Source organism: Mus caroli, unplaced genomic scaffold, assembly GCF_978045245.1.
Source record: "Mus caroli unplaced genomic scaffold, Mus_caroli_1 scaffold_4, whole genome shotgun sequence".
Lineage (NCBI taxonomy): Eukaryota > Metazoa > Chordata > Mammalia > Rodentia > Muridae > Mus > Mus caroli.
This window is the reverse complement of record NW_028227259.1, coordinates 9,519,570-9,543,585: the sequence shown is the minus strand read 5'-3', so window position 1 is coordinate 9,543,585 and position 24,016 is coordinate 9,519,570. Positions and strand designations below refer to the sequence as shown.

At 38.3% G+C, this 24,016-nt stretch overlaps 1 protein-coding gene across 9 annotated transcripts in view; it reads left to right on the top strand.

Annotated features, from left to right (window-relative positions):
* The window catches only part of Magi2 (membrane associated guanylate kinase, WW and PDZ domain containing 2), a 1,489,420-nt gene that overhangs the window by 1,120,416 nt on the left and 344,988 nt on the right, over positions 1 to 24,016 (top strand). For all 9 annotated transcript variants that reach the window (XM_085836468.1, XM_085836467.1, XM_021161941.3 and 6 more), the window contains one exon: positions 6,977 to 7,034. In XM_085836468.1, coding sequence (XP_085692594.1) covers positions 6,977 to 7,034 — 58 coding nt within the window. The remainder of the gene's footprint in view (positions 1 to 6,976; positions 7,035 to 24,016) is intronic.

Genomic DNA, 24,016 nt, shown 5'->3' with positions numbered 1-24,016 from the left:
ATTTCAGTTGAGTCCATTCTATCTTAGGCACTTTGTAACATAGCCTTTATTTCAGTGGTCTTTTTAAAATGACATTTTGGCACTAAAAAGATGTCTTAGCTGATAAAAGCTAAGCTTACAGCCAAAACATCAAAATTAAAAAACATTTTGACAACTTCTTATCCACTATCTCTTTCCTTCATCTGCTCAGGATTTTTAAATATCTGATTCAACATCTTGCTTTGTGTTATATACTTGTTTCAGAATACCTTAAGATCTTATTTAGAGTTTGTATTTGTATTGTTGGCTTTGTCTTCATGTGAGTGAGAGCAACCAAGTTTTATTAGTTGTACTGCTTGGCTCTCATTTCTGATCTCTCATAGAAACTTTGTGTGACTATTGCCTGCTATTTTTCTCTATTTTCAAATGCCTTTAATTCATAGATGGGCAGATGGATCACACTTGAGGGCCTTCTTCTGTTCCTTTAATGAAGTGCAGTAGTTTCCCATCCTACGTTCTCCAAGGGCATCAACATCACTTCTCATCCCCTCTACTTCCAAACCCCTTTTGTCCAGGTCCCTGGTAGCTTCTGTGTGAACCACCAACTCTCTCGGTTGTGATTCCCCAATGAGGATGAGAACTGATTTCTTGGGGCTGATGTTCTTTTTCTTCTCACCTTAGTCTACACATAGCTCCTGGTCCAGGTCCTATTTCTTCCAGGCTCCCGCTCTAACACCAAGAGGTGGACTGGAAATTTATGTTCCTACTTAAGCATAACTTGTACGACTCACAATATCTTACTTCTCCTAATTGTGTTGCCATGCAGATTATGGATAGCTGTCTTACTCTTTTTATCTACTTGCAGTTCAAACTAGATAGCAGCCTTCCCAGTGTGGGAACCCAGGATGTTTCCATAAGCTACTTTAAGTGAATTATAATGGCAAAAACAGACAAGGGTGAATTAATATAGACTTAAAAAAGATAAAAAGAAAGCGAAATCATATATTTCAAATCCCAAGCATATAACCACTTACCAAACCATAGCAGAAACCATTTCCAATGCTGTAAGAACAAAAGACAGATACCACCAAGTTTCTTCGCTCTTTGACTTTCTAATGAAGCTTGGAAACCTAAGCCAAGTATGGCCCTGTATAAATCTCCACCAGACAGAACCATTTCTGTGCTACACTTTCCTGTTGCCGCTTACTGTCACTATCTCAAGGAAGTCTGTCATGCTAGTTAGCACTACCAAATTGCACAACTGCATCTGACAGCTGTTTCTTTGCCAGCTAGAAAAGAGGAAGTACCAAAATATTACTATGTATGTAATTGCTAATATCCAAATATCTGCCAAGGAAATCATGCACATTTCCGTTCACATTTGGTAAAACATGCCAAGAACAAGAGTGCAGTCAAAAGTCGAGTAGGGTTTTCTTCTTGTAAGAGAGCTGCTAAGAAACCTCAGCATTCTTCATGCCCATCATGGACTGTACTGACAAAAGCAAAAACAAACACCCCACAACTCATGGGGGTAATCCCATGGAACCACCGTCACAAATATCAATGCTACTTAGAACTTCCTATCTGTACCAACAATAAGCCCATCAGTTGGTTGTTGTCAGTATTTTTAGCATTCATTAGAAAGTATACTGTAGTAATTAAATACTCATGTTAAATCTATATGATAACATGAAATAAATATTATCACTGTAAATCATGGTCCAGGTCGCTCGCTCTTCCTTATTAGCTGTAAGGTGGTCATGTCCTCCATCAGAGCTCCTGAGATTGACTCCCAGCCTGTGTTTGCATAGCAGTACCCATGATGGTGCTCCTGCATGTAGGAAATGCCAAACTACACGGCAGCAGAACAGAACAGAAAGGAACAATATTTTCTAGTTTTGCTGTTAGGCTGTTTAGTTTCAAGTACGTTTTTGTTTCCCAGGTTGAATAGAATAAGTTTCTAAAAGTTACTTTTTCTTGCAGTTTCTATGTTGGGAAATAAGCGTATGGTTAGCTTATCATTGGTGCGCAGATTCTGTTACAGAAAGCAAACTGGGTGTTGGGGATTTTAACTCAGATCTTACCCACTGAGACATCCCACCAGCCTCTTAAAAAAATAGTATTTCTTTAAAAAACAAACAAACATTCAGGTGATGCCTATTGGGGAAGAGGACACAGCCTCTGTCAGGCGGTCCATGCAACAGAGGATGGCTTCACATTCATGCACATGCTGGCTGCATTAGATGGACTCAGTGGTTTGAAAAGGATGAAATGAAGTACACTTGGCTGGGAGTAGAAAGAGGCAGGGTGGAGAGAAAAGTGATGGATTTTATCAAAACATATTTTATGTATCTACAAATTTTTATATTTTTGAGTATTCAAATTAGGAAATTTAAGTGACATTTTCCTGGGAAACTTATATACAAGTAATAGCTAGAAGTTTCAGAGATTCTCACTGTTAATTTAAAAAGTGCATTTTTATTTATTGTTTGAGCAGTACTGGCCTGTTGCTTTGTGGAGTAGCTGTCTATCTGCTATTACTGCATGCTTTCTTCTTATGATCAAAATGAAGTTATTGGATTTGGCAAAATGAACAGCAGTAACACCGTGTCCTCCTTAGTGTAGAATATCAAAATATTGATTGGAATCTGTTTTGAACTTCCACAGCTCTCTAGTGTGTGCATCTCCTAGGCCGTCCGTCAGTTGTCCATACACATTTCTTTTGTAACTCTAAAGCTGTTCTTTATGTTCTGGCATAGATGTTTCCATTTTCTGTAATTAGAATGAACCAAAAGCATTTTAAAGAATGTAAAGAACAATTTTGTTTGAAGGAGAGAAAGTGAGAGAGATGAAAGAAGAGAGGGAAAAAGAAAGAGAACATGAAGTTGGATTGTAGGGAGGTGGGGGAAATCTGGGAAAAAAAAGCTGAGGAATGGGAACTATAATCAAAATGTATTGTATGAAAAAATAAAAGTCATTGATAAAACTATATGTTGTGATAGGGAAAAATGTCCAAATATAATAAAATACAATTTAAAGGTTTTTGCTTGTTTTTTTTGTTGTTGTTGTTGTTGTTGTTGTTTTTTAAAAAGGTGTCTGACAGAACCCATGCAGGAATGGATGTCCATTTAATCTTCCTCTGTTCCTGTTCTAAACTATCAATGACTACCTGCAGATTAACCTAGACATAATCATGGAATTTTGCAGGGTTGAAGTATCTTATCACCAAGTTTGCATCATGATTCTGTGGCCTGAAGAAAATCTCAATTAAAACCACTCTTAATTCTGCATTAACCTTGCTGATCTCAGGTGCTTACTTTTTCTGTTTTGTGTCTTCTGTGCTATTTTGTCAATGTGACCTTAATCATCTCCAGGCTTGTCAGGAGCTGTTGAATACAGTGTTCTAAATGGTTCAGGGCCCAAGAGCTCCAAGGTGCATGCCTTCCTGGTTGGGTAAATAGTACCATATTAGAAATTCTTTTCCTGATTTGTTAGCTTAATTTCAAAGACATAATTAGGTTTTTTTTTAACTAAATCAACTTCAAATACCTTGTTTTTCACAGTGAAAAATAATTCTTAACTTTCCGCAAACTGGGAGTTGTCTGTTCTCTAGTCTGTAATCTTAATTATTGCTTCTTTTTCTATGTGAATATTATGATTGTTCATTAGCATCCTATCAAAAATCATTCTTTGCTCTTTCAAAAGCAAAATCTGTCAAAGGATTACCATGTTGCCTTTCAAAAAAACATAGGATTTCTGCTATGGTGTTCTGTAGTAGGGAGACCAACGTTAATAATCTTTTACTTTGTATTTTTAAAAATTACTTTGAACACTTTCAGCATAATAAATAATAACTATTTGGAGACATAAATATGCTTAATCTAAAACATTATACAAAATATACATATATTAAAACATCATGACACGACTAAAATATGTATAATTTTGTGTTTTTACATATTAGTAAAGTAAATGGAAACTTTTTCTTTGCATGCTAAAATCTCACTTAGGTAAAGATATACAAGTCTATGTGAATGTTCATTGACATACTTTTACCTATACACACATATATGCAAACACACTCACATTTGTATACACCTACACTGGTCTTTTAAAACATTGGTTGTGGAGTTTTTTATATTTATCCTACCACCTTTACAAGTAAAAGAGTGAATATATTTTGAATATATGTTTGTTATTTCCTTATAACACACATTTGTCAACTCTGATGATATTTAGGATGAAGGCAGGGATGTGCCTTTGTGATGGAGAATTGATTATGTTACAACATTCCATCGCAAAGCTTGAGCCAAACCACTAACAGCTCATTTAAAGGTATAAGTATTTATAACAAAATTTTACTTTATCGTGAATTCTTAAATAATTTTCTTTAGAAATACCAAGCAAGTAAGGAAACAAACAAATCAACATCCTAAGAAGAAGAAATTAGATTTCTTCTAAATTCTGAAAAAAAGTCGAGATGGCAAGTGAGAACATATATAATAAATTGTCCCCAAGACCTTTTCCTTTTAAATCTGACAGAGATAATCAAGAACCTCTACTTCGGCAGGCAGCACTTCCAACTATTGGCTTGTCTGAAAAGAGTCAAAGCTAAAGAATAAGTGAAGGAATGATCTATGAGGTGAAAGATAAAGTTTGATCATGAAAAGGATTACATGCTGTTTATGTGCCTTTCTCGATATTAAACTTGTTAGAAATGTGGACTCATGCACTGAGACACATAAGTAGCACACATTCATGATGCCACTTCTATTCTGTACATATTCTTCTACTTTAACTGCTGGGGAAAGGCACTAAGCAGGTGTCATCAAGTAAAGAATTTGTAATAGACAGTGTCTCCATTAGCTTCGAGTGTGTGATGAAAGTCATCTGGAAAGTTATTTCTATATCTTCCCTTTTCTTGTGGATCATATTTGACTATAGACTCCTCATGTATTATACTTTAAAGAGCTTCTCCAACTGCTTGAAGTTAAAATAACAGCATTGTGTCAGCTCTCTAAACTCAGAAAAGGTTTGCATTCTAAAACCTATATACCCATAAAAGTTGAGGTGAGGAAATGTGAATCTATAGGTAATTTAATGATACAATCATCATTCATATTTTCACAATGAGACTATAAGTTGGTGCTTCTGCAAATGGGAAGATGGCAGGCTAACATTCATCAAAGACAAAACAAGCAAACAACAAAAGGGTGACCAGTTGGCACTGGATCAGTGATATGGGCACTCTTCCCTGGTGAATACTATTTCTCCTGTTTTCAACATTCCTTGGTTTCCTGTATCCACTTGTCTAGGATTGCTGACTCATGATTCCCCCCACACACACACCTGTCATGTCAACAAATGTATCAATGTCATTCTTGGGCGGGTCTTATTTAGGCAGTCGTGTTATTGAGACTTCATGAGTGTAGCTTCCCTAATACTTCTTCTAGGAGATACAATATTATAGCAGACTTTCTATTCTTCTGGATCTTACATTTTTTTCTGCCCCCTTTTCTGTACTGCTCTCTGTGCCTTAGGTATAGGACTTGTACACATAACATTATAGGGACTAAGTAGTTTGATATTTGTTTAACAATTGTATAAAATAGGGGCCAGGGGCAATGAATTTGAGAGGGATTGGAGGAATAATAATATTTATTTTTTAAAATAAAATATACACAAAAGATCACATTTCCTTTAATCCAAAATTCTACCTCCAATAATTTACTTTTTAATAATATATTTAATAGAAAAATAATAAAAGGTTTAGTGTATAGGGTGTCCCACACAGATGGTGTATGTAATAGAAAGCCTGCCATAGTCAATAGGAGAAGACTGTGAACTTATACAGACCCAAGCCAAGTCCACACAACTGTTTCATGAGACAGAAAGTGATGCCATGCAGTCATGTTCATACCATTGATATTTTGTCAAGTAAAAAAAAAAAATCAAGCCATATAATAATATGCACTTTAATTAAAAATTAGCCTGTAAGCATAGAAAGCAATTTGAAATGTATTCACCAAAATATTACAGTGGTGGTTTCTGTATGGTGAGATTGCAGGTAATTCTAATTTCTTCCAAAAAGCTTGCTTTGTCCATAGCAATATATGTTACTACAACAATAATAATAACACTATTAAGTGTCTCTTAATATACTATACAGGCATGCAAATACATTAATTAGCTTTCAAGTTATATAGAGAGAATTAGTGTTTAGCAAGGAGAATTAACTGGTCTTTATATTTGTCAGACTTTCTTATGAAACAGTGTATGTAGAAAGCAGCATTAGGTGGTAAAGCCTTTGTTTTTAAACAGCATACTTTTGCCTACAGTAGGATTTATAATGTTATTGATATTCTCAGTGTGAATGTACTTATGTTAAGCTTAGAGAATTAGAAACATTCCCAATAAAATACAGTGAAGTTTTTAGAATGTTTTTAACTCTACCTGGGGAACATCATCCTGGGAGCATCCATCTCTTCCCTGTGTCTCGGGAATGGCAGGGCCTGCTGCTCACCATCTTGATTGAGGAGCATCAATTGAGAATGTACAGCATCTTTGTTTTGGTCACCACAAACAATTTGCTACCCTCAGAAATGTATTTTCAAAATATGGTCTTTATCCCAAAATGCTCCTTTCACAACACAAATAAATAGGAGAGTGCCATGCACTCTCAGTAAGGTGGTTTGCCTTCTGTCTTGCAGGAGACGTTGATAACATGATGAGGAGCCAGGCTACTGCTTGGCAGGAACAAAACACCAAACCCAGCAGGAAGCCTACAGGGAAGGGAACTGCCAGTTTTCAAGCCAGTGCTTCTTATAGCTCCCACAATGGGTCTGAAATTTAGGCAAATGCTGACGGCTTTATTCATTTTATTCTGCTTGGAAGACCGTTTATTTAATCTATGAACAGTTAAATTATATTACTTTTTATTAGAAAATTGTGCGTTCTATTCTTTGTTTACTGAAAGAAATCACTTTTTATTTTTCAGAGCTTCCATATGGCTGGGAAAAAATCGATGATCCTATATATGGCACTTACTATGTTGAGTAAGTCTCTAAGCGTGATATTCACTTGTTACTAATACGTTGTGAAATTGTGTTAGCATTGTATTTATTGAGCATGTGTGGCTAATGGCCCCTTTAATTCTCTTTCATCTGATTCTGAAATGTCCACAAAAGAATCCTCCAGCATGGCTAGTGTTTCTTGATTCTGCAGCTGGCTGATGTGTTGTTCCTTCTCTTGGACTCGTGATTCTGAAACACTAATTGGAAAGTGTGTTCCACCCAGTCCTCTGAATGAATGATAATTAAAGATGCTTAAGTGAATGCCTTTCATTTTGAAATCAAAATGTTGGGAGCTGGATGCTTGTGCAAAAAAAGATGTTCTATTATACCAAATCTCAAATTCAATTAACTGGATCAGTCATGCCTTCCAATGAAGCATAAGATAAAGTTTTGATGCTTTCTCCTTTGTGGAGGAACACAATATAGCTGCAGTGTTCTTTCCACACTCTGGACTTTTGTGTTATCCATTGATAGCTGCACTACATTAACATATCTGATCAAAGTACTGATTATCTAGATTTATACATTGTTTAATTCAGACTAAAGATCGAGTAACGATTAACTTATTATACACATATTTTGCCTTATGGAAAAAGAACGATATTCACAATTTTCTAAAATCATGTAATTTACTGTCTAGAACACTCAGTCTCTTTTGGTAGAGAATGTCTAGCTTTCTACTGTGTGATGCTGCTAACATTATTAGGGTGAATCACCTGATTTATACTTAAATACTTTCCAAGAAATGCAGGGATTGCAAAGCCATAAACTCTCACACTGTCTACCTAATCTGAGCTGGTTTTTCCTCATCATAATTGCAATGGTCAAGGGTTATATACTAACGGGCTTTTGCTAGCATGCTGTGCAATAGTATTCAAGCAGTCCCTGGCCTTTGTTAGGTGTCCAGCCTATCTTTTCGCTACAGAGGTTCAGATGAGTTGGACCTGTGAGCCTCACTGCCCAGCCTCTCCTGCTTGAGCACTTGTCTCAATTACTTTGACACACATTGCCCCCATTTTCATCTGGAGAAGCCCCAAGTTCGTCTCTGCAGTTCATCCCTTCCATAGTTACAGTCAAGGTGAATTCAGCTCATTTACTGTGAGCAATCTTCTAACATTATGTCTATTCTCTAATGTGTGGGCCCTCAATAGATACAAAAAGGAAGATAACTGCATAGGGTTATGCCCAGTTGCAAAGAAGAGAGACAGCTGAAAGGGAGAAGGTGAATATCATTTGTAAATATTTACAAGGAATCTCATTGCAAATATTTAATGGGTCCTGTTAAACTAATTATCAATAAAAATACATGTTTTAATAGGACTAAAACCTTATCCTTAATAAGTCTAAAAGTAAGTTTACTAGGTCCTAGCTTGGATGATTGTTCATATTGGTTTGACATGCTCAAAATCAAACCCACCTGGGAAGGTACTCTACCACCGAGGGCCATACCCAACCCTCTTAAATTGCCTTAATGCACTTAATCAGATTGCAGTATGCCTCAATATGTGGCGTCTGAAATCCAAAGTGCTTCCACATAATGGCACAGGCCTGACATGGGTGACACGCCATAGCTCTTTTTAATACGTTGTCCTGTGGAATCAATCAGCAAAGCCCTCCCTCCCCTCAGTCCCAATGTTGGAAAATCCATGAAGATCCAGGTAAGGAATACTTGGGAATCCACACAGCCTCATCTTTTCTAGAGTACCGACAACCACTGGCTTCTTACATGTGGGAGGGACTCTAAGCCTAAGTGTTATTTACAAAAGCAAGGAAGTCCACCAGATCCAGTGTGCAAGTCCTAATTTACCAATCCCTACCCTCCTCTAATTCTTCAGATTATATCTTATATGTCCTCATGTCCTTTGAAACTAATTTCCAGTGCTCAATCATGTTTGTCCATTTAGGTCAGAAAACGATGGGTCAAACTAGCTTAACATCCCTCTGGTTGATCAAGCTCTGCTATTTGCCATGGCCTTGTGATTCCAGGACTCCAGACAGGGACCATTATTAGTTACTGGATGTGTGACTCTGTCAGGCCAAGCAGAAAATTGAAACACACAAGCATGTGATCCAAACATACAGATAGCATTAAGTAGAACATTATCCAAATATTTCTTAGAACAAGATTTTCTGAAAAACTTGCCAGCACATTTTAAATACCTCAAGTTAGTATGCATGTGTGTATGTGTGTATATGCATGTATGTATGTATTATGTATGTAGTATGTATGTGTGTATATGTATGTGTATGTACTCATGCTATCTGACATAAGAAATGTCTCCCATCACAGTAAAAAGAATTTGTGACATATTTTCTTTGGACTATGTCTTTTTACATGAGTTTTTAACCTGTATATCATCCCTACTATGCTGCCATTGGCACAGATGTATATTGACTCTGAAACTTACCAAGCAGATATATAAGCAGAGGTCATGTGTACACTATCATTGTTTGGGGTTGGGGGGAGTTGTCTAATTTTTTGTATTATTTTATACAGAAAACCAATATATTTCTAGTCTAAGTTAAATTATCAAATTTTCTAGAGTAGATATTTTTTAAAAATGCAAAATATCATTTTGAGTGGTAGAGTGCTTTCTTGGCACATTCAAGGTTCTAGATTCTAGGTTCTAGGTTCAGTCTACACCATCACACGTACACATGAGTGCACATGCGTGTGTACACAAATACACAGTCCTTAGTTAACATATCATTCTTAATTATAGTGACAGTATTAATGGAGCATTTTAAGGAATCATCTTTAAAATTGTTCAGATTTAGTTAATACTGTAACCAAATGGTAAGCCCTGAAGATGTAGGTACAAGTAACATTCTACAGACGGAGCAGGTTATATTTAAGAACATACATATACACATGCAAAAATAATAAGTGAAGTAAGAGGCCATGAATTTGAAGGAGAGTGGGGCAGGGCATATGGGAGGGGGTGTAGGAGGAAAGGGAAGACAGAAGTGTAATTAAATTATAATATCAAAAATAAAATTGAGAAAAACAAGGTTATCTTTATAGATCTTTATAAATCTATGCCCAAGAAACTATTGGTTCTCTGTTGCTGTTAATGACAGTGGTGGCAGTGAGCACTGAATTCTTTGTAGACTTCTCACTTTTGGTGATTAATCATATATCCATTTATGCAATTACAGGTACTGGTTACATGGTAATGAAAAGCACATGCCTTGTCCCGTTGTTTAAGAACAAAAGTACAACCTGCATTCCTAGGCACAGACACATAGTAGTCAGCCACTCTTCATTTAGCCAATAAAGCAGCATAGAAGCTGCAGAGCAGACTCCGCCTTCAGCCAAGAACTGCAGGTTGAAACCAGTGCTGGGCTTCATTTCCTGCCAGTGGCAAGGCAAATAGAAACTCCAGCAACCGATAGCAACGGCAGTTTACAGCCTACAAAGCCTTGACTATATAGGTTTTGACTACTATAACTTGCCCAGTATGTTATATTTTGTGCCATGTAATTAATTTTAAATATTACAGGTATTATATATAATATATCCATGAGTCCAGAGAAAGAAACCCTCCTCCTTATCACCATTATCATCCCATCAAAATAATTACCATGTGTTCCATGCACAGAGTTCATGTGTGCCATGAACTGGGTTGCTCAAAATTCTCGACCACATTCTCCAGTGATGACAAAGCAAATAACCTTCACTTTACACTGGAGAAACCCGTGCCAAAGAAGCTGACCATATACTGAACACAGGCAGTTTGGCTGCAGAGCCCAGACTCCCAATTCTTGCTAATAAACCTCTCACATTTCACAAGTACAGCCCATAATGTTCCAAACAAGCCTTTTAGCCTCAACACTAGGAACAATGAGGACTCTTTCAAGAACATGATGACTTCCCTCTATATTGAGAACAATTCCACAGCAAGATGCTCAAGGCTAGGAGACCATGCCACTTACCCAGCCCCTTGAAATGAGCTCCTAACACAAGCACTAAGGAACCATTAGGTCCATGCCTGCTTCTATGAAGAGGGCTCCTGAGCATCATGGCAAACAGGGAACAAGATCCAAAACAAAAAATAAAGCCCCTCCATTGTAGGGTCTAGTCATGGAACTTGGGGACACTGGTTTCCAGCATGTAGGGCTATATTTTAAGTACAGGGGGCCTACAAAATATCTTTCATGTCATCTGCAAGTCAGGCAGCTGGACTGAGCTCTATTCTAAATACCAGCCAAAAGAAGTAAGGCCAGTTCTGGTAGACATGGAATCTATGCTAGCACTGCACTTAGCAATGTTTTAAGAAGTCCTGGAGCTGCTAACTAGAAATGTAACTGTCATCGTTCATAAAGAATGAGAAGAAATTAATGCAAAAAAGTGCAAACTGTGGAGCTGAACAGCTGTGACTTTTGTACAGACGTGGATTTCTCTCCTCCTTTGTGAGATTGTGTCTGCTGGCTACATCCTGGTTTTAATGGCAGTTATACAATTTGCTTAAGTAGCTTATCCAGAAGACACCGTTTCCTGGGATGGCTTTTCCGCAAGCTGCCGCCTCTGGCACAGGAAGAGAAGCCAGCCATAGAATGGCATTTAAAATGTAGTAGTGGGGACTGACAGATGTGATTCTCATGCAAGGCTTTAAAAATTCCTCGTGTGATGTCACACATCTGCCACTATCAAACATTATTTGTGTGCAATTCCCAAAAGTGCTGCCTGATATCAACATAACATTGAGTGTTAAGGGACAGCTGTCCACTGCCTGGCTAATGATGAACTTTGCTCTGATGTATGAAGTTGGAGAGTAGCTGAAGAGTGTTGGATCAAAAACTCATACCACATGAATGCTGGTCTACCGAATCATTTTCTAAATTTTCCAAGGCAGGGGGATGGCTCCTAGCTTTTCTTTAAAGCACAAGTGTAAAACATGCACATTTAGAAATAACAAATACGCTTAAAGTCTTGCTTTCTATTGCCTGATGCCAAAAGGTAGTTTCAGTTTTGCTCTCTTCTTAAACATCCAGAATATATTTGATGCTTTTAAATACCTGCTCAACAAGCAAGTGTTTTCTCCAACTTAATGTAAGTGGAGATGCTGAACGGAAAGGATGCTGATAAAAGGACCCAGAATCTTGGGTGACTTTTGTATTTTGTGAACAGTTTGGGGCCTCTCAATTATGGTTTCTCAGCCACATGTATGTGCTCCTCCGTTGCTTGGCGTGCAAGTCCTACAGCTTGCTGAATGGTGGCTAGGTAGATTGTAGCAGATAAGGAAAAGGATGAAGAGAGAAAATAGAGAAAGGGTACTGGGAGGGGAAAATGTTCATTGTGCATACAGTATGTACTCCATTTCATAGGTCAAGAAATAAAAAAATAAAAGAAAGCACAGAAACCTTTACAAGGATGGAATACTTGGACATCTGAAGCTAGGCATTTCATTCCACTGTTAGTATATATTACAAGTTTATCATAGGTATTTGTCTTAGTCAGGGTTTCTATTTCTGCACAAACATCATGACCAAGAAGCAAGTTGGGGAGGAAAGGGTTAATTCGGCTTACATTTTCCACATTGCTTTTTATCACCAAAGGAAGTCAGGACTGGAACTCAAGCAGGTCAGGAAGCAGGAGCTGATGCAGAGGCCATGGAGGGATGTTCTTTACTGGCTTGCTTCCCCTGCCTTGCTCAGCCTGCTCTCTTATAGAACCAAGATTACCAGCCCAGAGATGGTCCCACCCACAAGGGGACCTCCCACCCTTGATCACTAGTTGAGAAAATGCCCCACAGCTGGATCTCATGGAGGCATTTCCCCAACTGAAGCTCCTTTGTGATAACTCCAGCCTGTGTCAAATTGACACACAAAACCAGCCAGTACAATATTCAAAAATGCTATTTTTATATTTTATTTACTAATAATATAACACATGTGTAGTGTGTGGTGTGGTATGTTGTGGGGTGTGTGTGTGTGTGTGTGTGTTCTTTTGGTAATACTTGGCTTTCCAGTCATTTCTTGATTACAATGTACCCCAGAAAGTGAACAATTTTATGGAAATTTTATTTGTCAAGATACATGTAATTTATTATCTTGGCCAGAAATGCACCACACTGAATAACAATAGCACTTCTTTAGCATTGTTGATAATTCTACAAGCCAGGTATTGATGAGGAAGGACTGCAATAGGGCAGTGCTTCTGTGACTCCTGAAGAGGTAGAGGTTCCACTGACCTACACAAGGAGATTATATTTATGTCATCTTAAGTAGCTGGGAATTTGTGTTAGTAACTCTAGAAATCACCATTATAAGGCACCAGCTTAACATTCAGCATGCTTTCACATTAATTATCCAGATGCCAATCATCACATTTGTGAATGAAAACCCAAGCCTCTGTGTTCTCCAAGGGCATATGGCCAGGAAGGCTGAGCTATGCCACATAGAGCAAAATGGGCCCCAATAAAACAGCTGCTGTAGATGCTGTTCAGGTTTTATACTTTACAAAGTATTTATTAAATGACCCTGAAGCAAAACACTTTGGAATTAAACAAAAGGCACCAAAATAGAAATGAGTGCATATAGTTTATATAGGCATATATGGGAAAGCTAACGTGTCTGTATTCAAGGGGCATGCACACATTCTATACAATCAGCCTCTTTCCTTCTGCACTTTATCTTTCTTCTCTCCCTGATTGGCCCATAGGGATGTCATAGTTTTGTGTGTCAGTTCACTCCACCTGAGGAAGACAAGGATTCACGCTTTCTGAGAGAGCTGAGTCCATAACTCAGTGAAGTATATGCATGATATTCTTAGCAAAAGAAAGGAAATATTTACCTCACCACACTCTGGCATCAGTTTTTCTTTGAGAATATTTTTATTTAAGGGGTTTTTATTTGAGAATTTTATGCACACAATTATTTCCATCATTTCCACACTACCCTTCCCCTCCAGCTCCTCCTGTGTCCTTTCACTCCGTCTCAAGTCCATGATGTCTTCTCTTTTAATTATCATTGTTACATATGTGTATATATAACAATACATAATATCTAGTTCTTATATAACACACATGATATTGTATAGATACATAACAATACTTACTAAGTCTATTTACTATTGCTCATATGTACATGCATTTAGGTCTCTCCATTTAGGATTAGATAACCTCTCAGGCAAATCATCCCTGGAGAACTTTCCCCAGTAGCAGCCATTAACAGCTGTAGCTCTTTATCCAAGTATAAGACCTTGTGAAAATGCCTTCATCAATGCTGGCATGACAGCTGCTGACATCAATATGTAGGGCTTATTTAGGCAGCCATGTTGTTGGATTGTATGGTTGCAGCTTCCCTCTCAAGTCTAGAAGACAGTACCTGTCAGTAATACAGTATTTCTGACCTGTCTTCTGTGATTTTTCCCTGTGCTTCATGTTTGGGAATTGTGTCAAGTTAGATCATTTGGGGTTGAGCACCATACAGTCCCTCACCAAAGATAAGTATGCATAGACACATTGTTTTTAAGCATTTTTAAATGAATTTAAATGAAGCCCTTATTGAGGTATTTTTAAAGAAGGTAAATACAGGCAAATATCCTAATAGTGACACAGTGACCCTGGGTGGCAACAGGGCAGGGGAAACTCCCTGCAGAGGCAGTTGTCTGAAGTACACAAACCCTGAGTCCTCATCAGACCAGGAAAAGAGGGCCAAAATACTACAGATAGAGACAACACATGGTGTTGCATTCAGCAGGTTTCCTCCTAATATATTTTTTTCATAAGACCATGAAGAATATGACAGTGACCTTGTCAATGAAGATGGGAGGACAGTCAAGATCCAGGAACTATTGTTCATGGGAGTCACAGACAACTTTTCTAGCTGGATGTGAGATGTGTAGGAAGTGGTATTTCTGCAAAGAGGGCTTAAAAGCCTATAGGTACATAAGGAGGAACCCATATTCCAGATAGCTGAGTGCTAAAGTAACACAGAGCACAGAGCTAGCTCTTACTTTGGATCATCGTTTGCTCCTTGCCAATGCAATGTAATACATGGGTCATAATGTGTGAAACAGATCTTCTACCTTACATACAATTTCTCTGCAGAGTAAGTGAGTTTTCTGCATTTTGTGCATGAGCTAGAGATTATCTCTTGCTAACAGTCTGTCATGACAGACTTCAGAGTCATTTCTCGGTCTAAGAAACAGTTCTAAAGTTAACATATGAAGTAAAAATTGCATAGAGTCAAAATTATCCTGAAGTTACCCAGGACTGCGTAGTGTTAGAGATTTGCATACTAAAAGAACACCATTGTGTTGGAAAAGAATTTAAGTAGTTTTCAGGCATTTGGTACTTTTGGTTTTTCATTGCTATGGAAGAGAGATTATCTTTAGCTTAGAGGGATGTCAATATTATCAGAGGTCTGCCACAATCTGGACAGAATGAGGCATCAGGAGTTGATACGGTTTCTAAGACTCTCTATAGTTGAATAAAACATGTGATATCCACCCAGCAAAGCAGACTATAAACCCCCCTACCCCGCATGAAAACTGTAATTCATCTCATCATTAGGTGAGAGAATTCTTTTCAAAATCCTTTTTGTGTGTCATAGATCATGATGTTTGAAATAGTTTACATCCTACGTATGCCTGATTTCTGATAAACAGGCTGGCACGAAGTCTCTCTTAAGCTCCTGACACGGGTCTGTTGATGAATGGTTTCGATTGGTTAATTGCTTAGGTCTCCTGAAGTTCAAGGATTATGCATCGCACCGTGTGTTAGCATGGACAAACTTGGCCATTTTTCTGTGTTAAAACTCATTGTTTTCTCTTTATAGCTGCACACTGAAGCATACTTAAAAATTTTTAAGTATTTCCATTCAAGTTCTACTTGTGTTTGGCTATGTGGCAACATATATCACCATTACTTCATATTAATAATTATAATGATAGCGAGTGTTATGGAAAGAACACTTCCCTAAATGGCAAACTGTTACAATAGACTATGTACTTGATATACAGAGTCAAAAGACTAGTACTAAGTTGTCATTTAAAAGGAAGAAAGATAAAAGATACATTTATAGACAAAATTTATGGTAAGAACAATACATTTAATGTTTGTTTTATTATATGTATAAATGTTTTGCCTGCAAGTATGGTTTGTATGCACATTCATGCAAAACCCAGAAATTCCACAAGAAGGATACAGATCCTCTAGAACTGGGATTACAGGCCATTGTGAGGTGCTGTGTGGATGCTGGGAACCTAATCCCTCTTCAAGAGGACCAAGTGTTCTTAAGTGCTGAAGCCACTCTCCAGACCCAAGAATAATATTCTTATACATTTTCAGAACTGACTGTACTAAAGGGGGAAATGTCTTTTGATTTTTAAGAATAAAAGCAACATTGTTAAGAACAAGTTTTTACTAACAGACTAACAGATATCTTCAGCTTTAACTAGTTGAAGGATTGAGCTCTTGGTGTAATAAAAAAAGGGGGGGTTGAATCTTCCTATTTTCTTTATCAAATTTTATGTTTAATTTCAACCAAAGGAAAATGAGTTCTAGAACTTTCAAGAACACACTTGTGCTTTGGGGGCTGGGGCTAGGTATCCTATAGCGAGTGAAACATCCTTTGCGGGGATACACATGTAGGTTAGTGATTTTACCTAAACTTAATCCAGGAGAAACTTATCAGCCAGCCTTATAGCCCCAACTACTCAGAAGGCTGAGGCAGAAGGATGATAAGTTTGAAGGCATCTCTGGTCTTCAGAGTGAGTTTCAGGCCAACCTGAAAAATTTGGTTGGATTCTCATCTCATAGTAAAAAGTAGGAAGAAGGGGCTGGACTCAGTAGCAAGGAATTTACCTAAAATCTGTGAAGTCCTGCATTTATTATTCACTACCACAAAATGAAAAAAAACTCATAATTTTTGTTTGCAAACACTTAAGTCTCACCTGTTGAATTAATTATGATGATGTAAAATAATTTAGTTCAACTGTCCACTCAACAGTCATTTGTAGAGGTTGACAAAGTCCCCTGCATCTTTTCTATGTTACTTTTACAGCAAACATATTTTGAGATGGATAAGATGATAGGAGAGACTTCTTGTTTTCTGTAGTATTGCCAGGAATTTAGTTCGGTACATTGACTTCATATGTAATCTCCAAGAAGGTCCTTCTCACTTAACACTAGTGAACCTTGAGGGATAGCTTACCAGATGATGATGATGATGATGATGATGATGGCTTCGACATATAGGCTAGCATAGCTTTCAGTTTCTTCAGTTTGTGATTTCCCCAACTTGTGCCTTCAAAGTACAGAATTACAAGCATATGTCACTGTGCCCTGCTAGCAGTTACCTTTATGAAGCACTTGGCATGCATTAGGTATTCTACAAAACTCAATTAACCATCATCATAATGCCTTATGACAGATGCTATTATTTCTATTGAAAGACCCCCGGAGGGCAGACCCTCACTCAAGCCTCGGGACAGCCGCGTACCCAAGAAGAGACTGAGACCGAACTTAAGATGTAGAGAGTAAGATTTAATAAAGCAACAACAAGAAAGCACATAAAAAGCACATAAACCAGAGCTCTGGGGTCGAAACTCATACACCAGGCATGGTGTAGAGGAGAATCGACCACGACCCAAATTTTTCACAGGCTTATATAGGAAAAAGCCAAGTGGAGGAGTGGGGCAGGGAAAAGTACAAGTTTGCTTAACTGAGGGATTTTGCCAAGGGTTTTACGTAACCAAGGGGTCGTGTCCTATATTTTGGCAATGTACCCGATCTATTGGAACATTCTGGGGTTGTTCCAGGAGGCCCTTATCTCAAAAATGTTCTTGGAACAGTCCTCAGTTAGGAGGGGTAGGACTCTGGGGCGAAGAGTTCAGGTCTTCAGTTGGGAGGGGTTGGACTCTGGGGTGAAGAGTTCAGGTGGCCAGTAATTTTCCTCCTTCACTATTTTACAGAGAAACTAAAATATAAAGAAACTGAGTCACCAAGCTAGCAGTTGACAGAACTGCAGTTTGAGGCAGGGCTTAAGAAACTTAACTGTTCGTATTTCACTCTCGACTCCCAGACCCTAATAATCCAAATATAAAATGAGCTAATATTTACACACTACTTTTCCTTTAAACATGTCCATGGGCTTTTTTTCTAACCCCTCCCCAAGGCCCTGTTATTTGAGGAGGATGTATGCAGATGAGACACTTTGAGTTGGGGAGCATGAGGGACCTTCTCAATGAAGCTTTAGCCCCTATTCTGGTTTGCTCTCAGGAATGATAAAACGGAGGCCTTAGGAGGCAAGAGCTGTCCCACTGTCACTTACAGCCATGTTTAAACAACGGCCCTCTCACCAAGCTTGACAACTCAAAGCTTGATCCTTAGAATCCACATGGTGGAAGGAGAGAGCCAACTCCCACAGACTGCCCTCAGAGTTCTACATGTATGTTGTGGCATCAGTGCCCAACCCCCACAAAGGAAATAAACCAATGTAAAACAAGAGAAAGAATTTTTCAAAATGAGAACATGACAACTCTACCTCCTAAGAGGCTTCAGAAGTAAAGCAGAGACATCCACGAGATAGAGAAAGACACTGCCGAGTGTCCCTCTTCTCTGTCACTCTGCACTGCTCAGAGTCTGCTAGTGGGTGCAGCATATGTGGAGTGAGAGGCCACCATTTAAATGTGGTCAACATTAGAGTGACAGTGGGGCAGGTCTCCCAACCTCAAACACCTCCATACTGGGTGACATTTCCACTGCTTTGTGTACTGAAAGTGAGAAAGACTCATTGCCTGCAGCTCCCAAGAGTGCCCGTCACAATGTCTGGGATGAGCATCACGTGCTTGCATTTTTGTTGAGCATCCTCATCTTCCTCCACAAGCACCTTTGGTCTTGTTCATAGATCGTAACTCAAAGACATATTCAACTCAAAGGATCAATAAGGAAAGAGTTGGTGCCACACCAACCTTGAAGAAACTGAAAGAAGAGAAAGGTGTGGTTTGATCTCCTGACTCATCTTGTTGCCATTTTACTTCTGATTTATTTCAATGCATAAAACATGCACACGTGCCCATATTTCCACTGAAGCACAGTCACTCGCCGTTTCTATGTGAATAACTCCTGAGTTGTCAAGGTATTATTAAATATATTGAAATAATATTCTGTGATTTCACAGTCATGTTTTCAGAATATCTGCAGATAATTTAGAGTGTAATTGAAATTTCCAGTTTCATATTAAAAACAGAAATGACGCTCACCTTGCAGAAGTATTAGCAGATATATTCTGCCTGCATGACTGAAAATTTTGCTTGAAAAATTAATATACAGTTGTTTTGGAACCATGTGAATCAACGTCCTTGAAATTTGGCACTATGCAGAGCTGGGCTAATTTCCTATATCAACTGGAAGATATGCCAAAAGGAAAAAATACCCATTTTGAGGCAAACGTAAGCTAATGGCATTGAGCCCAGTGAGCTGAGCGTCTGGCATGATGACTAGACCAGATGAATATTAGACCCTCTCTTTCTCTCTTTATTTTCTCATTTCAACCATTTGAGGCATCTATGAACCATGTTTAAATCTGAGCAGGAATGGAGTAGCCTGAAAAGTGGGGTGGGGGTGGGGGTTGCCCCTCTGAACCCATCTCATCTTTCTAAGAGCTTCCGGATGGAAATCCCAAGGGTAGCCCAGTGCAGGGGGCACACATTTGTAGTCTGAAAATGAACAAGCACATTATTTGGAAGCACATTCCCCATAACACTTATGGGAAAGCATCCTCAGTCTATAATGCTTTGGTCTCCCTGGTAATGCAAGTGCACGTGTTAATTATGTAAACTCTGCAGTGACACCTGGCCCCAGTCAGCAGTCTGTTTAAGCCACCCGTGATCCAGCTACCACCATCATCTTCTGAGTTTGATGCTCTTCCTATTCAGTTTTATTGCTCATCCTACCCCCATTTTCTCGGTATCTTTGCCTTTTGGAGTGACACCTTCCTGCTTACACCTAGACCTTGTGGTCACATATTAGTGTCAAAATGACGGAATCTATGCAGAGTACACACCTAGACCTTGTGGTCATGTATTAGTGTCAAAACGACTGAATCTATGCAGAGTACTGCATAGATTCGAGGTGTCCAAATACAGCATAAGGATAAAGAACTTATCCAGGATAAGTTCTCCTTAAAACACATCCAAAGTATTTTTTTTAATTTTGTTTATAGTCCCTTCAGATTTCTCCCTGGTCTTTATAGTTATAAAGACTCAGCAGTGAAGAAACGTTTATATATGATGGATATAATATTGGACCTGAAAACCTGGCAAGTTTTGAGTTTTATATGGAACTGTAACTATCTTCATGCCCTTGACCTCCAGAATCAGTCATAGTTTTATCCACACCACAGTCTTGTGCATCTCCACCCACCAGTATCCCCTCCCTGGCTTCCACCTTCCTGGATAATTCCAGATGTTGGTGATGCTGCCTTTATGATTTCCTAATATCCCGAGTCACCTTAGTGGCTATCCTTGGTGTCAGTCCCCAAAGTGTTCCTGTATTCATGGCTGTTGATGGTTATCTTTATAAATGGCTCTATATCTTTTAGAGTTCCATTTACTTAAACTAAACTATTACCTTAAATTTAACAACTCAAAAAATGGATTGAGAGATTATGGTCCATTTTAATTTTATGCCTTTATGATTTCCTAATTTCCCGAGTCACCTTAGTGGCTATCCTTGGTGTCAGTCCCCAAAGTGTTCCTGTATTCATGGCTGTTGATGGTTATCTTTATAAATGGCTCTATATCTTTTAGAGTTCCATTTACTTAAACTAAACTATTACCTTAAATTTAACAACTCAAAAAATGGATTGAGAGATTATGGTCCATTTTAACATAAAGTATATTTCAGCCCACACTTTTTAAATTTTTTGTGGCCAGTGGACAGGTAACAAACTCAATGTATCTCACCCAAGATTTTTTGTATTTTAAAACTAAGTATCTCACATCTAGGGAAAGTCCTTATGTCCTAAATAAATAAACAATGGTTAGCCAGCATGTACATCACTGCCACTAGAGATTTGACCATTTAGTCAGGGCTGGCAGGCACCAGTAGAAAGGGGGCATTGGTTTTGTTTCTAATGCATAAGATCTTGATATAATGCAGTCATTAGTTTCATTTTAGATAAACTTCATTCTGCCTTCAAGTTTTTAACATAGCATTTCAAATATAGAAACAAAAGGTTTAAATTACCTTTAAGAATAATGTCGACTTCCTGCACTCAGCAATAGCATTTGGGTGTTTCATGAGAGTTAAAGTGCTGGATAGGCAACAAGCTTAAGGCATGCCTACTGGCTCTGACTTTGTTAATTGAACATAGATTCTTCTCTCATCCTGACTACAGTTTTCCCTCCCTCCACTCCTCCCAGATCTCCTCCCCCAACCTTGCATCCTCTCTAGTCTCCTTCAGAAAAGAGTAATAAGCCTTCAAGAGACAACAGCCGGACACTACAAACAAGAGATGATAAGACAAGGCAAAGGCCCTCCCAACAGAGCTGGACAAGCCAACCCAACAGAAGGAGCAGAGTCTGAAGAGTTGGCAAAAGAGTCAAAGACACACCTGCTCCCACACTTAGGAGTCCTACAAAACCACCAAGCTAACAGCCACAACACATAGTCAGAGGGCCTGGCACAGACCCCTGAGGGCCCCGTGCTTGCTGCTTCAGTGTCAGCGAGCACATATAAGCCCTGCTTACTTGATTCTCTGGGTCATGTTCTCTTGGTATCCTCCCATTTTCTCCCACTGACAGTGTCTTTTGCCTATCACAAGTGTTTCAATTTCATTTCTTTTTTCCACAGAGATAGGGTTTCTCTGTGTAGCCCTGCCTGTCCTGGAACTCACTCTGTAGACCAGGCTGGCCTTGAACTCAGAAAACCCGCCTGCCCCTGCCTCACAAGTGCTGAGATTAAAGGCATGTGCCACCACTACCCAGCACGTTTTAATTTCATGAGGTCTTATAATTATCAATCTTAGTGCTTGTGCTATTGGTGCTCTGTTCAGGAAGTTGTCTCCTATATCAATGATTTCAAAACCATTTCCCACTTTCTCTTCCATCAGGTTCGGTTTATCTGGTTTTATGTTGAGATATTCAGTCCACTTGGATTGAGATTTGTGCAGGGTAATAGATATAGATCTATTTTCCACTGTGTCTTTGGAATACTTTGCCAGAAATCAGGTGTCCATAGTTATGTGGGTTCATAGTTGGGCCTGCGATTCAATTCCATTGATCACCACATCTGTTTTATGCCAATACCATAGTTTTTATTACTATAGCTCTGTGGTACATCTTGAAATCAGGGATGATAATACCTCCAGCAGTTTTTTTTTTTTTTTTATTGATCAGGATTCTATAAGCTATCTCTTGTTTGGTTGGTTTTTTTTTTTTCAATATAAAATTGAGTATTGTCCTTTCAAGGTCTTTAAAGAAGTGTGTTGGAATTTTGATGGAGGTTGCATTGAATCTATAGAATGTTCTTGGTAGGATAGCTATTTTTACTATGTTAATCATACTGATCCATGAGCATGGGAGATCTTTTCACCTTCTGATCTCTTCTTTAATTTCACTCTTCAAAGACTTGAAGCTTTTGCACTATAAGCCTTTCACTTGTTTGGTTAGAGTTACCACAAAGTATTTTATAGTGTTTGAGGCTGTTATGAAAGGTATTGCTTCTCTGATTTCATTCTCAGCCCATTTGTCATTTGTTGTATAGGTGAGATACTAATATTTTTTAGTTAATTTTATATTCAGCCATTTTGCTGAAAGTATATATCAGCTATAGGAGTTCCCTGGTAGAATTTTTATGGTCATTTATTTTATCATCTGAAAATAATGATACTTTAACTTCTTCCTTGGCATTTTTTATCACTTTGATTTTCTCTAGTTATCTTATTGCTCTAGTTAAAACTGCACATACTATCCTGAATATACATAGAAGAGTGGGCGACCTTGTCTTGTTCATAATTCTACTGGAGCTGCTTTGATTTTCTCTCCATTAATTTGACACTCACTATAGACTTACTGTAAACTGCCTTTATTATCGTTAAGTGTGTTCTTTGTATCCCTAATCTCTCCAGAACTTTTATCATAAAAAGATTGTTGGATTTTGTCAAAGGTCTTTTCTGCATCTACTGAGATGATGTGTGTGTGTGTGTGTGTGTGTGTGTGTGTGTAAGGTGGATCCCTAACCTCTGGGACAAAGCCTCCTTGATCATGGTGGATAATCTTTCTGATGTCCTTAGATTTAGTTTACAAGTATTTTATAAATGTTTATTTCCTCTGATAAAGTGATGAGGTTAGAGCTGCACCCAAGCTGTGTGAATATATGACTTGGGCTGAGCCCAGAGACTTTCATTCTGTTCTCACTATTCTTAGGCTTTAGCTAGAAACTCCTAGCTTCCATACAATCTAATCTTCCAAGTTGACTGATTCACTCTGACTTTTCTCAGCTTCTGACTAAATTGCTTTACCTGGCCTCATCCTAACTTTGGTAATATCTTCTAATGATCTGGCTCCTTCTCATTCTCTGACTAGTTCTGTCTTTGCTGTGTCTGGCTTGTTCTCTCTGTAACCTCTGTACCACTGTCCTGGTAAATCAGCCCTATATACACACACACACATGCACATGCACACTCACACTCGCGAACGTGCACACACACACATACACACACACACACACACACATGCATACCACATCACAAAACACATTCACCAGGTACAGGAGGAAATAATGACATTTATAGAAATAAGGACATTTATAGAAATAAAATTATCACTTAAGTATAGAATTGGGAAGAAATCCTACTAAAAGCAGTATTCAATTATTTTGTGAAAAAGTTCAAAGTAAAATAGACTAATTCTTCTATTCATTCAAAGGTCATATTTTAAAATAACTCACTTAAAACATTAAGCTTTGATCTTGTATTAAATTTTAGCTTTTTAACGCACTCTAACACATAAG